Source organism: Acanthisitta chloris, unplaced genomic scaffold (assembly GCF_000695815.1).
Source record: "Acanthisitta chloris isolate BGI_N310 unplaced genomic scaffold, ASM69581v1 scaffold8585, whole genome shotgun sequence".
NCBI classification, from domain to species: domain Eukaryota; kingdom Metazoa; phylum Chordata; class Aves; order Passeriformes; family Acanthisittidae; genus Acanthisitta; species Acanthisitta chloris.
In genome coordinates, this window is record NW_008675310.1 from 493 (window position 1) to 16,429 (window position 15,937).

The 15,937-nt window shown below is 49.8% G+C and overlaps 1 protein-coding gene across 1 annotated transcript in view; it reads left to right on the forward strand.

Annotated features, from left to right (window-relative positions):
• Positions 1-14,909, forward strand: part of HDAC8 (histone deacetylase 8) — a 15,327-nt gene extending 418 nt beyond the window's left edge. Inside the window, exons 2-10 of the mRNA XM_009075697.1 lie at positions 1,074-1,204; positions 2,753-2,894; positions 5,975-6,087; positions 7,059-7,136; positions 7,514-7,622; positions 9,565-9,737; positions 11,249-11,343; positions 12,766-12,871; positions 14,874-14,909. Of these exons, the coding sequence (XP_009073945.1) occupies positions 1,074-1,204; positions 2,753-2,894; positions 5,975-6,087; positions 7,059-7,136; positions 7,514-7,622; positions 9,565-9,737; positions 11,249-11,343; positions 12,766-12,871; positions 14,874-14,896 (970 nt within the window). The 3' untranslated portion in view covers positions 14,897-14,909. The remainder of the gene's footprint in view (positions 1-1,073; positions 1,205-2,752; positions 2,895-5,974; positions 6,088-7,058; positions 7,137-7,513; positions 7,623-9,564; positions 9,738-11,248; positions 11,344-12,765; positions 12,872-14,873) is intronic.
• The last annotated feature ends 1,028 nt before the right edge of the window (positions 14,910-15,937 follow it).

Below are 15,937 nucleotides of genomic sequence, written 5' to 3' on the forward strand. Positions count from 1 at the left end.
GCCCTGTGCTTGCCCTGCTGAGCGTCTGTGCCCCTATGACTCCAAGCAGAGGTGAGGCCTGGCTGGTGCTGATGTGAAGAGGGGCTGTGGTGTTTTGCTGTGCTGTGATTGATCTGGAAGGCTTTTTGTGAGATCTTGGTGCTGTTCAGGAGAGAAGACAAGATACGGTCTGGGGCAGAAGTGTCAGATCCCTCCTACTCCATTCGGCTCTTGGCACTGGGGCATGCAAAGGGAAGTATCTTAGCTTAGGCTCTCTTGTGTAGCATCTCCTAGAATCTTAAAAAATCCTGTGCTCTAGTTCAGCAGAGCCAGAAGGTCTTAGTGGGGCTTCTTTTTGAAAAGGATTTTTTTTTCTGGCCATTTTGGCAGAGTGTGCTTGGGAAATGTCTGCAGGTACCATTATGGAGCAGACCTGAAGGGCTGTTCACCCTGGAGTGGGGTGGGAAGTGCCTGGAGCTGAGTGCTCCTTGTGTTTTCCTGTGGCAATGGAGCTGTACTGCACTGCCCACATGTGCCCCCAGTGCCTGAGGTTTGAGAGGGCTGTGTGTATCACAGGATTTATTTAGGCAGACTGCAAAGTGCCCAAACCTGGGGAAGGTGCTGCACAAGTTGCTGGCAACAGAGACAGTCTCTGCTTTGGTGCAGGTGTAGGTGAGAGCGTACAAGAGGCACTGCCCAGCTCCTGACCCAGCAGGCTGGGCCTGGACATTTTCCCTCTGTGTATAACCAGAATGTTGGATCTGCTGGGGATTGCTTGAACTGGGAGAATATGCAGAAAAGGGAAAAAATCTTGAAGCAAAGTGGGAAGGTTAGTGCAGGCAGTACCTGCAGGTGTTCTTCCCTGGGGTGGGCACAGCAGGCAGTGCCGAGCTGGGCACAAGGCCTGCTCCAGCTCAGCCAGGTGGCTTCCTCACTCAAGTGACACTCTGGTGCAAGAGGAAGAGGAATTTTTGTTTGATTTTATAACAGTAACCACCAAAAGAAGGCTTCTAGGTTAAAGGTTAAAGCTGGAGATTCCAGCTGAACCCTGGAGCCTTTTGTCCTGAAATGCTCCCTTCTTCCTCTCTGCCTAGGATAGTCAAACCAAAAGTGGCTTCCATGGAGGAGATGGCAAGTTTCCACACAGATGCTTACCTGCAGCACCTGCAGAAGGTCAGTGAGGAGGGGGACGATGACCACCCGGAGTCTGTGGAGTATGGACTGGGTAAGGATGCATGTCTTCAGTGAGAGGTTAGCTGAGTTTCAGGGCCAGAATGCTTTTTGCTGGTCTCCAGTTAGACAGAGGGGTGAGCTCAGGGGGGATGCTGGGCTTGTTCGTGGAGGGAAATGCTCTTTAATGGGGTGTTGATGAACCTCAGCAGTCACCTGTCAAGCTGGTGCCTTCCCTGGTGCCAGCAGAGGGTACAGCCAGTTGTTGCTCCGTGCAGCTTGGCCTGTCCCTTGCTGACTGGGGTTGGTGCCCTTTGCTGCTGCTCCGAGGCTCTGGGACAGGACAGAAGGCTCTGACACAGTCCTCAGGACAGAGCTGGCACTGCCTGCTGTGGGGAGGGCATGCATCAACAGTGGCCTGGAGCTGTAGCCAGGGACCAGACAGCTGCTGTCTGCCTGGTGACTTGGCTTACAGGCTGCAGCAGTCTGGGTTCCTTTCCATGGAGTCAGTTCTTCAGGAACAAGCTGCTCCAGTATGGGTTCACCACAGGTCCTGTCAGCAAAGCTGCTCCAGCATGGCTCTCTTCCATGGGTTTACAGCTTCATTCAGGCACATCCCCGTGCTCCGGCTTAGGGTCCTGCATGGGCTGTAGGTGGATCTCTGCTCCATTGTGAACTTCCATGGGCTGCAGGGGTACAGTTGCCTCACTGTGATCTGTACCATTGGCTGCAGGGGAATATCAGCTCAGGTGCCTGGAACACCTCCTGCCCTTCCTTTCTTGCTGACGGTGGTGCCTGCAGGGCAGTTTCTCTCACAGGCTCTAACCTCACTCCCAGCTGCTGTGGTGGTTTTCACCCTTTCTTCGATAAGGCAGAGCCTGTAGCACTGGCTCAGCCTTGCCCGGAAGCAGATCTGTCCTGGAGTTCTGTCCAACATGGGGCAGCTCCTGGTGTCTCCTCACATGTGGGAGTTCATGTATAAAGAGGTGACACTATTGTTATCTTTGTGAATATCTCGTGACTGACCTTTATTATTTACAGAAGTGATTCTTTTATACACACCTATTATAAGCGCCCACTTATCATTGGTTAACTACTATTACTAGCCCATCTTATACACAACATAATTGGGTATTAACATATCAATCATAAAATGCCCCAATTACTGTTCTCCACCTCTAACCATCTTCAGCTCCTGCATACCACATACAGGAGCTGCTTATCTTGCTACCTTCTTTCTCACATTCCAGCCACAGCAGTGTCCTTGAACAGCTTGGCTTGCAGCTTGCTCAGGCCCTGCTAGCAAGGCTGGATTGCTCACATGTCCGTTAGCAATCAGAAATAATCCCACACTCACAGAAGCCACCCCTGCAGCTCCCCACACTATGAACACCTTACCACACAAACCCACAACAATTTTACTCCTACTTAGGCCTCTGTGAGTCCAAATCTGATACCTGTTGTGAGGTTATGTGCCATGACCGTTGCATTGTGCATGGAACAGAATGTCAGAGCCACAGTTAGAGATGGCCCAAACAACAGGAACATGCTTTCCCCAGAGGAAAAGGCCTGTTGTGTCTGACATGGGGACTCTTACCTGCAGGTTACGACTGTCCAGCCACTGAAGGGATCTTTGAGTATGCGGCGGCCGTGGGAGGAGCCACCATCACTGCAGCCCAGTGCCTGCTGGACGGCAAGTGCAAGGTAGCGATTAACTGGCCTGGAGGGTGGCATCATGCAAAGAAGTAAGAAAACAATCTCTTCCCTTGTGTTTTCTCACCTGGTGTCTGAACCCTGCTTCCTAGCTCCCAGCTTCCCTGCAAACCCTCAGGAGTGGCAGTCCAGCTGGAAGAGAAAGGAAGGTGTGAGGGAAGGCAGGAGGTAGAGAGGAAAGAAGCAGAGGGCAGGGCAGAGGCCTGAGAGGAGTCCAGTCACTGCCCAGTGCTGGTGCTGTCATGGACTGCAGGGTGGGTCTGGGGCAGGTGTGCTTGCAGGTGTCCTGCCCTTGATACTTGGTTATTTCCAGGAGTTCAAGTGCAAATGGATTTTCTGAGCTCTATGGAGAAGCACTGTGGAGAGGCAATCAATTGGTGTTGCCCCCAACTGGGACACAATGGGAATGTGGCAGCATGTTGTCCAAATTGTTTTGCTTGGCTTTTTGGGTTTCTTAATAAGAGCTTTGAAATGTTGTGGGACAGACCTCAGGTTTCCGCGTGTTCTCTGGGGGCCTGTTCACTCTGAGCTCTAATGCCAATAATGATCTTCGAGCACAACAGGAGAGGAAGAAAATGTTTTGTACCCAGATACATGCGTGGATGTATGTTTTATTTGACTGATGACGCCCACGTGCCAAAAAAGGCATTTAATACTCACTGATCCCAAAGGAGTCATCCCAGTGACCCCACTGAGGTGGTGTGGGATGCTGCAGGGTAGGTGCCAGCCCAGTGTGAAGGCACAACCAGACTGACGCTGAACTGCAGGTGTCTGGTGCTGGGACCTGTGTCCTAGCAAAATACATTCCATTTGTCAAAAACCACCTGGTGTCTGGTGGCTTGGTTACTTTCCAGGGCCCTAAAGGTAGGAATGACCTGGGGCCTTGAGAGCTCCCAGTTCAGAGGATGCCTTTGGGTTGAAGAGTGAGGTGCTGAGTTGGTGCCTTTTCTCGTGTCAGCTCTGCCCTCCCTTCTGGCAGTGACACTCAAGCTTTGCTGGGTGTATTTGGGATGGGGGGTGAAATCCCAAGTTGTGGCCCTGCACTGCAGCTCTGGTACTGCTCTACCTTTGTCTGAGCTGGTGTCCTGCTCTGCTTGGCCTCAGGTTTGAGATGTGAATTATGGCATAGCTCACTTTGCTTCTTTGTGGGCTGGAAGGGAGGGGAGGAGTGTGGTGCATGAACACAATTGAGTCAGGCTCCCAGAATACCTGCTAACATCCCTGTTCACAGCATCACTGTAATTGAACAGGGTCACTGTGAAATACCTGTGCTCTGTGGCACTTGCAGGGAGTGAGAGCAAGTGCAATTCTGCCACCCTGGTCTTGCTCCTTGTTGTTTCCAGCTGTTGCTGAGCAGGAGGAAATGAGCCTAGCTAGTACTGGGTCTGGAAGTCACAGAGGCATGTCCCAGAGGCACATGTTGGATCTTGGTATTTGAGCCTGGGCAAAAGGGGTTTGGGCAGTGCTGTTGCAAAGGCAAAAGCTTTGGTTTAAATCGGCTGTCCAGGGCAGACCTACGGGTGCATATGGGCTGGTGCTAAGTGGTGATGGAGGCAAGCTGGAGTAGGGACGAAGAAACTTTCTTGTTCCTTTGATGCTAGCAATAACCCTGTGTGGTGCTACAGGTTGGGGGCAGAGTGGTTGGAAAGCTGCCCAGCAGAGAAGGACCTGGGGGTGCTGGTCGACAGCGGCTGAACAGTGTGCCCAGGGGAGCAAAAAGGCCAAGGACATTCTGGCTTGTAGCAGAAATAGTGTGGCCAGCAGGACTCGAGAAGTGATTGTTCCTCTGTACTTGGCACTGGTGAGGCTGCACTTTGGGTTTTGTGTCCAGTTCACTTACTTCAAGAAAGACATTGAGATGCTGAAGCATGGCCAGAGAAGGGCAAATGAGCTGATGAAGGCTCTGGAACACAAGTCCTGTGAGGAGCAGCTGAGGGAACTGGGGTTATTTAGCCTGGAGAAGAGAAGGTTTGACGGTGTCCTTATTGCTGTTGACAACTATCTGAAAGGAGGTTGTAGCCAGTTGGGAGTTGGGCTCTGCTCCTTGGCTAGCAAGTGACAGGACCATAGGACATAGTCTGCAGCTGTGCCAGGGGAAGTTAGGTTGGACATTAGGAAGAATTTCTTCACAGAAGGGGTGATTAGACACTGGAACATGCTGCCCAAGGAGGTGGTGGAGTCCTGGAGGTGTTTAAGGAAGGACTGGACATGGCACCTAGTGCTTTTTTGGTCTAGTTGACATGGTGATGTTAGGTCACAGGTTGAACTCAATCTCAAGAGATCTTTTCTAACCTAATTGATTCTGTGATCCTGTGAAGCTCTCCCCTGATGTATGTCAGGGATAAATCCTTCCATGCAACACCTGTCCTCTGTTTAGCTGCTCTTCTGACTCTTCTGGGGCTCTCTTCTGTCTGAGCCCAGGAGCTGTAGTGTGAGGAACTGCATGTGAGGCATCCTATTTGCATCTTCCTGGGGAGAGAGGAAGAGTTGCTTTGGGGAGAGGCTTAACCTTAATAGCCTGAGACTGGAACAGGGCAGCAGAGCCTTGTCACTGCCTTGGGCCTGCCTTGCACTGCCAGGACCTTCCCAGGAGCTGTGACCCAGAAAGCAAGGATGGTGTGGCTGCCTGCCTGTGCCTTGGCCAGCACTTGCAGGAAAATGGCCAAGCAGGATTGTCCAGGAGACCATCTTCTTGCCACAGAGGGAGAGGAGGTCTAGAAGAGGGTGGGTTTGAGTGACTCTGATCTTGTTTAAAATGTCTCAGGTGCAGAAAACTAACATTTTATTTGTTCAGCTGTGCAATGGTCAGAGGTACCCTGCCAAGGCCTCCACGGGCCAGGGCCTCTCTGCAGCAGAGCCAATGGATGCTTTACCAGCTGCCAGAAGGTCCAGAGCTGAGAAGCTATTGGCATAAGCAGTCCTGCTCTCTCTGCTTCCCAGCTGTGCTTTGAGCTGCTCCTGACCCCTCTCTTGGTCACTGCTGGGCCTTGGCTGGGTTTTCGTCCTCTTCTGTGCCCCTGTGAGGTGGAGACTTGCAAAGTCAAAGCAACAGTGCCGAGATCGGTGGTGATTGCATTGGAAACATTCAGCCTCACAGACATTGTTTTCACAGGGATGAAGCTTCTGGCTTCTGTTACCTGAACGATGCTGTCTTGGGGATCCTGCGACTGCGCCAGAAATTTGATCGTGTCCTTTATATTGACTTGGATTTGCATCATGGGGATGGTAAGGCCCAACAAAGGCTACAAACAGCATATCTGCACAGACTCGGGGGGAGGAATGTGAGAAGTCAAGGCCTGTCAGCACAGCAGGGCTTTACCTGCTGCAACAGTTGTGCCTTTGCCTCCTTTCAGTGCAGTTGAATTTCTTCAATCCATTTCGCTCTTTTCCTGCTTTATGGAGTTGCCCTATGATGCTCCTCAGACCTCTCTTGAGGGTCTAGGCAGGAGTCTTGCACCTAAAATGACAGTGTGTCCCAGTCTCCCATCCTGACAGAGCAGCTGCTGACAGGGTTTAATTGTTTAATGTTCCACTGCAGGAGGGAAGCATAAAATAGTAAATGTGCTTTTAAAAGAAGGCTTGATGCTGTAAAACTAAAGCCCAACTGTCCTTGCTGAAACTGCTCTCTCCTTCAGGGACATTATTTCAACACCATTTAACATTTCCTGCTCTCCTAAACTTTATGGTGTGTTTCATTTTGCTCCGTTTTCTCCCTGTGTTTGGTTTCTGTTAAGTTTCCTGTTACTTCTTTTTCCCTCCCCTCCACCACTATCTTAATGTGTCTTTAAGGAAAAGAAAAGGCATGTTGAACCACAGCAGCACTGAGAAAAAGCAAGAGAGCCTGGTAGCTTTGGTTCTAATCAGAGCCAAGCTCTGACCAAGGCATCCCTGCTTAGCTCCTTCTCCCAAGCCTGGCAGACCGAGCAGCGCAGGCGAGTGCTGCTACCGTGGGCACTGACGTGAGGTATTGAGATCCATTCAGTACTGGTTAGCATGAGACCTGCCAAATTCATTTCAGTTGTGACCGTTGCTGCAGTTGAATTGGGGTCTCTGTGGATTGAGGATGTTTTTATTGAAGCACATCTGCATTTTTGCTTTGCTCATGCCGCTCCTGCTCTGCTTGTTGCCCCTGTGTATGTTCAGACTCTGTCATTTATGTGAATGATACACGAAAGCTTTTTTCCCTTTCCTGATAGGAGTTGAAGATGCCTTTAGTTTCACCTCGAAAGTCATGACTGTTTCTCTGCACAAGTTTTCACCAGGATTTTTCCCAGGCAAGTTGAATGCATGAGGTTTGTGCTCATTTGGTTCAGACATCATTGGCAAGGCTGCAGCAAGGGCAAGTCCCATCCCTGCTGTCCAGCAGGGATGTCTCACTGCCTCTCCTGTTGACCAGAAGGAAAAAAAAAAAAATTTCCCCCTTTCTGGTTTTGACTGAGCTCTGGGCAGAGCCCCCATGACATTACGTGGCAGAATTGGACACAGGGGAGAACTGGTCCCTCTAGCCTCTCCTTTCTTGGTGGGAGCAAGTGTACTTCTCCATAAACATGCCTAGGGTCTGGGCTCTCAGCTCTCCTCTCAGGCATCCCATGTGTCCCTCTCTTGCTGCTGCTCTGCTTTCCCTTGTAATTGGAGTGTTTCTGTTTCGCAGGCACTGGTGATGTGACAGATGTTGGCCTGGGTAAAGGTCGCTATTACAGTGTGAATGTGCCCATTCAAGATGGCATTCAGGATGAGAAGTATTACCAGATCTGTGAAACGTAAGCCCTCTTGCTCTGATATAGTTTACTTGGATGAGATTTTAGAGAGTAAGACACTACACGGGTTTTGTTTATTTACTATTTTTAATTGCAGTCCTTCCTTAAGACTTGTCCCTTCCCCTTTTATAGTCTCTGATTACAGCGCACATGTAGGAGTTCTCAGAGATCTTCCCTGAATCCTTAGGCAAACTGAATATACAAAGACATTTGTGCGTGGCTGGAGGGTCTCTGCCATGGGTCTGCCTTGTGTGTCTAAGAGGAGACTGAGTAGTGACAAGTAGCTGTGGACTTAGGGCTAGATGTCTTTTCTTCAGATAAATGTTCTGAATCCTGACCATTTCTGAGATATATGCTTGGGGCTTAGCTAAAAGTGTCTTTTGAAGACTTTGTATCTGTGCTGGTAGAATGTCAGGCTGAAGGCTGAATGTTTGACGATGATGGAGCTGCCTCGTAGCAGGCCACTCTGTCACTCAGTTGGTGATAAACCTCACAAGCCACTGCCCATGTCAAAACTGGGTTGTGGGGCTTGTTCTTTTCCAGGAGAGAGTAGCCTCAGTGCAGGGCTGCAGTTATGGTGGCACATCCACCCCTCAGCTCTAACACTTGATGGCTGAAACCTCTCCAAACTTGTAGGCTGGTAGGGCAGTCATGCTGAGGCTGTGCCTCCTGCTAGCTTGGTGCTTGCCACTGCTGGGGTAGAGCAGCCCTCATTGTGCCTGGGGACACACTTCCAAAAGGCAGCTCTAAGGGTCAGGGGCCTGGTGAGGAGGAGCCTGCTGCCTACATTCACAGCTGAAGGACATCAGAACCTACTGTAGGTTCCAAGCTGTGTACAACTAAAGCTTCTACAAAGAGATTTGGGGATCTCTTTGAGCTCTGTCCAGGCTGGGAGGCAGTCATGGGCTTGACTCTGGATGTCTCATCCAGCTGTCATCTGAGTACGATTGCCTCTGCTTCCCAAACCTGTAGTGGGCTTGAAGCACGGAGCTCCCTCTGATGCAGTTTTCTGTAGGCTGATTACACCCTGCACAGAGCTTTCCCTCGTAGTTCTGACTCAAGAGGCACATAGGATAGAGGAGCGTGAAGACCTAGCCAGAGCCTTTCTTTGTTCGTCCTGTCCTGTCCTGGTGAAAGGCATCTGAGAGTTCAGGATTGTTGTTTTGCCAGACCCTGATCTTCACTGTGACTTTCACAGTGGAGAAAAGCCCCTGGATTTGTCTTGCATCCAACGGGTGGCTACAGAAGTTCGCGTACAAAGAGGCGAAGCCATTATCATCTTCTTGAATATCTCCTGACTAACTTTTATTATTTACAGAAGTGATTCTTTTATACACACCTATTATAAGCACCCACTTATCATTGGTTAACTACTATTACTAGCCCATCTTATACACAACATAATTGGGTATTAACATATCAATCATAAAATGCCCCAATCATTGTTCTCCACCTCTAAGCATCTTCAGCTCCTGCATCCCACAGCCAGGAGCTGCTTATCTTGCTACTTTCTTCCTTGCATTCCAGCCACAGCAGTGTCCTTGAACAGCTTGGCTTGCAGCTTGCTCAGGCCCTGCTAGCAAGGCTGGATTGCTCACATGTCCGTTAGCAATCAGAAATTCTCCCACAGGTGGCCAGTGTAAACATGGGGTTTGATGCTACCACTAAACTGATGAGGACTAGATCCTTCTCCCGATGTTGTCAGTGGTGCTTCTGCCTTCATCAGCCTTGTGATAAGCTCTGTGAGAACTAAACTTGCTGTGGGAGAGTAGTGGAGGCAGAAGGCTAACTGGAAGCAGAGGGAGTATCACTGGTACAAGGTGGGTGGAAGCAGAGAATGCAGAAACCTTGAGAGGCACTGGTGGATCTGAGGGACCATGGCCATACCACCAGTATCCCTCTGAGCCACACTGACATTAACTCCCACTGCTTCTCCTCTCCACAGTGTGCTGAAGGAGGTGTATGCTGCCTTCAACCCTGATGCAGTTGTGCTGCAGCTGGGGGCAGACATCATTGCAGGAGACCCCATGTGCTCTTTCAACATGACACCTGAGGGAGTGGGCAAGTGCCTCAAGTATGTCCTGCAGTGGCAGCTAGCAACTCTCATCCTGGGAGGAGGTGAGTGCCTGCTGCTGTTCTCAGGGAAAAGTGTTCTCCTGCAACCCTTCCTCTAGTGCCTGCCCTTGGGCTCAGCACTGGCAGGGGTTTAGCAGGGTGACTGCTGGACTATGTCAGGTGGCCACACCATGGTGCAGCACTGTTTTCTCACACCTGAAATCCTTCATACTGACAGGTGCAGGTGTCAATTCTGACTCTCAGATGTTGAGTTAAAAGCTGTGTGTCTCCTCTGGAGAAGAGGAGAGGAGAGGTTGACAAGCTGACCCTGACTTCTCAGTGGCACCTCTGATTTCCATTTCTGCTGATCAGCCCTTCAGTGCTTCCCTTTAAAAGTGAACACTGTGTTCCCAAACCTTCCTTGGGCATCTGGTGATGAATGGTTTCATTTAGATTCAGGTAGGGGCCTGGGACAAGGACTGGCTGCCTTCAGGGTACAGCAGGGGTCTTATACCTAGTGAAACCTAAGGTGGACTTATCTCTGCCATTAGGCATAACCTGCTGCTTGTCCAGTGGGGAGAGCACAGGACAGGCTTTATGCAACAGAGCATTTCAGAACAGCTGTGTGCCAGGGAGAGCCTCTGAGCTCCGTGTCTGGAGTTGGATCAGCTCTTGCTGCTGTCCTTTTTGCAATGGGGGAGATCAGGTATAGCATGTTAAGCCTAAAATTTGATGTGCCTGATGCTTCTTGTTTTGGAAAGGTTATGAGAGTTCAATCCTGTCATAGCCTGTCTGTGAGTATGCTGGGGATGTCACCTTTCAGGCAAAAAAGCCCCAAAACTTTTGTAAAAAAAATGAGGGACTATTATTTGTCACTCCTGAAAATACCAAAGAAGTGTCCCACCACTGCAGCATGTGGAAGCATTTGAAGTGGAAACTGGGGGACAAGTAAAAAAAAAAAAGGAAAAAGACCCCACAGCAACCAACCCAAACAGAAGGGAACATTGAAAAGTATGGTCTCTCTGTCTTGTCAAAGTGTTTTTCTCTCTTTACTATTTTAGTTGTCTTTCCTGGAAAAAAAACTTACCTGGGCCTCTTGCAGGATTACTTTAAGCTAAGGTTTCTCCTTGTGGGCTCATGTTCTATTACCATGGAGGTGACCATTTCCTACTGTGAAACCTCATTTACCTGTGAAGGCATTGGAAGTTGTACTAATGAGTTTCAGATTTGTCCTCTCAATTATGACAGTGCTGAAAAGCTCACCAGCAGATGCTGCGGCCCTTGCACTTCTCTTCCTGCTACCTGTGAACACCTCTCCTTGTTGCCAGGAGAGAGTCTAGTGCATGGGGCTGGGAGCTTGTGCTGGGTCTGAGATGGTGGCTGAAGGACCTGACTCTGCCATACTGGGTGTAACTGGGGTTCAGTTTGAGGGGTTTGCTCTTGCATAGTGTCATTCAGGCTGAATTAATGTAAACTGCGCATGTCACCTCCACAATTTGTTTCTTCCACTAAAATCTCTCTCCTTCTCTTTCCCCACTCTTCCCCCTCAAAATCACAATTCTTGCTGGAAGCAGGAGGTTACAACCTTGCCAACACAGCTCGCTGCTGGACGTACTTGACTGGGGTCATCCTTGGGAGAACGTTGCCCTCTGAGATCCCCGATCATGAGGTAATGCTTGCACGAGAGTAATGCTTCTTGCACAAGAGCCAGCTGTTCTACCTAATCCACACAGCATCCTTGCCACTCAATCCTGTTTTGTGGAGACACTCCTGTAACAATACTGCCCTGTGCTAGCAGCATGGTAGGTGCTTGTGTCCAAAACACTCTGTGAGGGTTCTCAGGCTCCAGTAAACTCCAGTCTTGGATAGTTACAGGGAGGATGGGCTGAGGGAGTCGCTGGTTTGCTCAAAGAGCTCTTTAGGATGTGCATGTACTTTTGCCAGGAAAGACACTGGCCTTTCTCAAGGCTTTAAATTTTAGCTCTGCCTTTGTTGACATACAGAAAGGACCAAGTGCAGCTTTGAAGCTTTGGCCATGAGACCAAGTGCTGTCTCAGTGCCAGTGCTTTTCAAGTCTTGAGTGAACCTGGACAGCTGCCTGGAGGGACATAATCTAGACTGAATTTGTGTGAAGCAATTATAGGTTACAATCATAAAATCACAGAAAGGTTTGGGTTGGAAGGGTCCTTAAGGCTGTCTAATTCCCCCCTGCCTGCCATGGGCAGGGACACCTTCTGCTAGACCAGGTTGCTCCAAGCCATATCCAACCTGCCTTGAACACTTCCAGGCTCATAATAGGTCTCACTCAAACCACAGATCAATGTTACCAACCCTACAGAAACAAACCTGCATGTGCAGAGCAGTTCAAACCTACAGTGGCTACAGAGAATTCTAGTTTTGCCTTTGCCTAAGGATCTTACAGACCAGTATGCATGAGGAAGTAAAGCATGAGTGTTTTGAGACTGGAAATTCATCAGTATAGAAACTGGTGATTACAGATGCAAGATGCTTTTTGCGAGGTGTCATGCTTATATATGATCCTTTAATAAGAATTTTGCAGAAACAGGTTTTAAACAAGGCTGGATCTTTGCTATATGTGGAAAGTGAAAAGGGTAGGTCCCTCTGTAGGAATTACCTGCAGAAGGGGGTTAGGTTTTGCCTGTTTGCTGTTGCTCCGAAAACTTTCTTATGAAAACCGGACTTGGAAACTCCCTCAACTTTTACATATCAAAACTCTCCTTTCAAAGTAAACTGGCAGCCAATACATTTCCAAGGAATGTTCTCTTTTGTTTATGTTCAAAGACTTTATCTAGTGTGAGATAATGGAAGCAGCTGGGTTTCCACCACTTCCTTTAGGAAAGTTTCCACTTTAAAAAAGATTTCCATCACAGGAAATGCTCGGATTTTCTGGTTGGTTCCCTCAGTTTGGTTTTTTTCTCAGTGTCCCCAGTGTCCCCAGGCTGTTCTTAACTCCTCTCAGGGTTTAGACCTTCCAGCTGTAGAGTCCAGCAGCTCCTCATGCAGTGTGAAAATTTGATTCTTCCCATCATTTCTTCCTTTCTGTCCAACTCTCCTCTCCTCTTCCATGCAGTTCTTCACAGAGTATGGTCCTGATTATGTGCTGGAGATCACCCCAAGCTGCAGACCAGACCGTAATGAGCCACAAAGAATTCAAGAAATTCTGAACTCTATCAAAGGTGAGTTGTCCAATCCACCACTCCTGCTTCAGGTTTATGGATCTTTTATAGAGAGGGCTTTGGGAGAGCTCATTGGAGTCTTTCTTGCTGACTAGAAAGATGAACCACATTACTTGCCTGCTCATAGTGCACAGTGTCAACTGCTGTCTGCTTCCCTTGGGATTCTCAGGGTTGGCGGTACAGAGCTCTGGGTCCCTGTAGCAAAAGTTTCCATTGCCTTTCCTCTGGCCAGGCAGAGCAGCATGGGGCCTTGTCCTTATTGGAATCATAGAACAGTCCAGGTTCTAAGGGGCTTCAAAGATCATCTGGTCCAACCTTTCATGGGGAAGGGAGCCTAGACAAGATTATCTAGCACCCTGTCCAGTCACATCTTGAAAACCTCTAACAGTGGAGCCTCTATCATGTCCTGGGGAGTTTGCTCCAGTGATTGATTGTTCTCACTATAAAAAAATTCTTAAAACCAGGTGAAACCTCTCCTGCTGCAGCTCATACCTGTTGTCTCTTGTCCTCTCCATGTGGCTCCCTGTGAAGAGGGGACCTGTGTCTTCTCTTACCTTTAAGTACTAGAATACTGTGATGAGGTCCCTCCCAAGCCTTCTCTTCTCTGGGGAGAGTATTTCCTCATAGGGCAGGTTCTCCAGCCTTTTGATCATCTTTCTGGTCCTCCTTTGGACCCTCTCTGCTCTGTCCATGTCTATTTGTGGGGACCAGAACTGGACACAGTACTCAGTGCTTATCACCTGCACCTGGAGTGGGATGATCCTGGTTCTATCTCTGCTAGTAATGCCCTGCAGATGCTGCCCAGGATTCAGTTTGTTTCATTGCTGCAGCAGCACACTGCTGGATCACGTTCAGCTTGCTTCCCACCAGGACCCCCAGGTCTCTTTTGGCAAAGGTGGTCCTCAGCCACACAGATCCTGTCCTGAATGAGGCTCTCTAGTTGCTCTGTCCCAGGAGCAGGACTTTGGCTCTTGTCTTTGTTAAACTTCACACTGTTCTTTTTAGCCTACCTTCCAGCCTGTCCCAGTCTCTATAAGATGGCTCTCCCTTCTGACATGTCCATCTCAGCACCCAGTTTGGCGTGGTGGTTGCTTTCAATCCCATCACCCAGGTTGAACAATGTGGGGCTCAGTATCACTGCCTTGGAGACCTCACTTGTGACAGGCTGCGAGCCTAAGTAAAAGCCACTGATCACCCCCCTCTGTGTGCTACCTGTGAGCCTGTTCCCTCCTTACTCCCCTTGCGGACCACCAATCCAATCTGTGTGTTTCCAGTTTGTCCAGGAGGAGACTGTGGGAAACCACTCTCAGGAGCTGGGACAGGCCTCTAGCCAGGCAGGAGACTTGAAGCTGTTTGAGTCCAGGGCAGGCAGCTGGGTGAGCCCTGCCAGTTCCTGCCAGCCTCATTTGATGCCCTTGCCCATCTGTCTTGTCCCTGTCCCCAGGAAGGGGGCTCAGCAGCCCTTTTCTCTGTGCATGTTGTGGTGTTCTGGTGTTAGAAGCAGAGTAGAAGGAGGTGGGTGGGAACACAGTGGTCGTGGATGCTTTTGGGTGTCCATTTCCAAGCACAGGCCAATCCTAGGGAGGGGTCATCTCCCCTGACCTGTCCAAGGGAGGAGGAGGAACAGCATCACTCCAGAGCTGAAAGGGAAGGATCTATGCTGTGCACTCCTGGCAGCGCATCCAGCCTGAAAGAAGGACAAGGCAGCAAGGAGTAAGCATGTGCCTTTTGGAAGCTGGTCCATGATTCCCAAACCAGCGTTCAGTGTGATGGACACAGTGGCAGGGTTTCCCTGTGGTTATTTCCAAAGCCTGGGTCAGAGGAGGGCAGCAGCCTCTGCAAAGGGAGCAAAGGGACAGCGGGAACAGAGGTCTGTGCTGGGGCTGGGATTCCTGTATCGCTGCCTGGTCTATTGGGCATGGGGGTGGCATCTCTGGCCAGGCCACTCCATCAGGCTGAAATATCGGTGGAAATACCCTTTTCTGCCTCCTTTTATTTGCAGGGAACATGAAGCATGTTGTTTAGCAGAGAAGGAAAGCTCCGGTTTCCACAAGAGCATTTCCTGTGGGGGAAGACAGCGTGTTTATGTGAGCAACTGGTGAAATTTGTGGTTGCAGGAAAATTTTGGAAGAAATTACTGTCGGTTGGTTCCTTTTTTTCTCTTTAAAGAAGAAAAGCTGCTGCACGCCACAAGCACTGTGGCTCTCTCCAGTCAGGAGTGTGGGCCTTCCAGCCACAGCCTTCCAGTGCTGGCAGAGCTGCCCTTGCTCCTTTCTCTTTTTTTACCACCACAGAGTTTGTTCTCACTACTGGTTTTAAATGTTTTTCAAGAGAGGGGCTGCTCAGACCTCTGGGCCCTCCCCAGCTGGAGCCCAGTGCCATGTTACCTTCCTGGCAGGGGCACAGCTTTGGAGTTGCCCACCCGGAGGGTGACACCGAGGGTCAGCCCGGGGCACAGGCTGTATGTCTTACCCACAGGTAGGCACAGCCATTGTGTTTTTAACTTGGAATTTTTTACAAATAAAATGTTTGAAATACTCCTCTAGCCCTTTCCTTTCCTCCTGCACCCACCCTGCCTTGCCAGTGCTCTTTTTTCACAGTACCATCCCAGGGCCATGGGTGGGCTCCTGAAATCCTGCACAAAGGGGCCAGACCCTAGGGATCCTCTCCAGAGTGTCGAGGGAGATGCTGGGAGGTGTGGCAGCATCTGTCTTGGGAGATGTTGGTTGAACCTCCAGATGCCCCAGTGCCCCATGAGAGCTGCCACAAGGCATCTCAGCAAGGGAGCAGGTACACAAATATCTGGGGCAGATCTCTCCAGGAGCCTCAGGCCATGGAGCTTGGCCTCTGCTGCCCTTGTCCTCTCATTCCCCTGGCCTATGGAGCTTTTATTGTGCTGGGGCTTTTTTAAATATGTCCAGACACTGTGGGAAAGCATATTTCCTGTGGCTTTAATTAGATTATGCTGGAATAAATAGGAAGATCAAGGGGCTTCCAGCCTGGCCTTGGCTTTGTTTTATTCTCTTGTTTTTCGCTGCCAGTTGAAACAACAGGAAATCTGGAGTG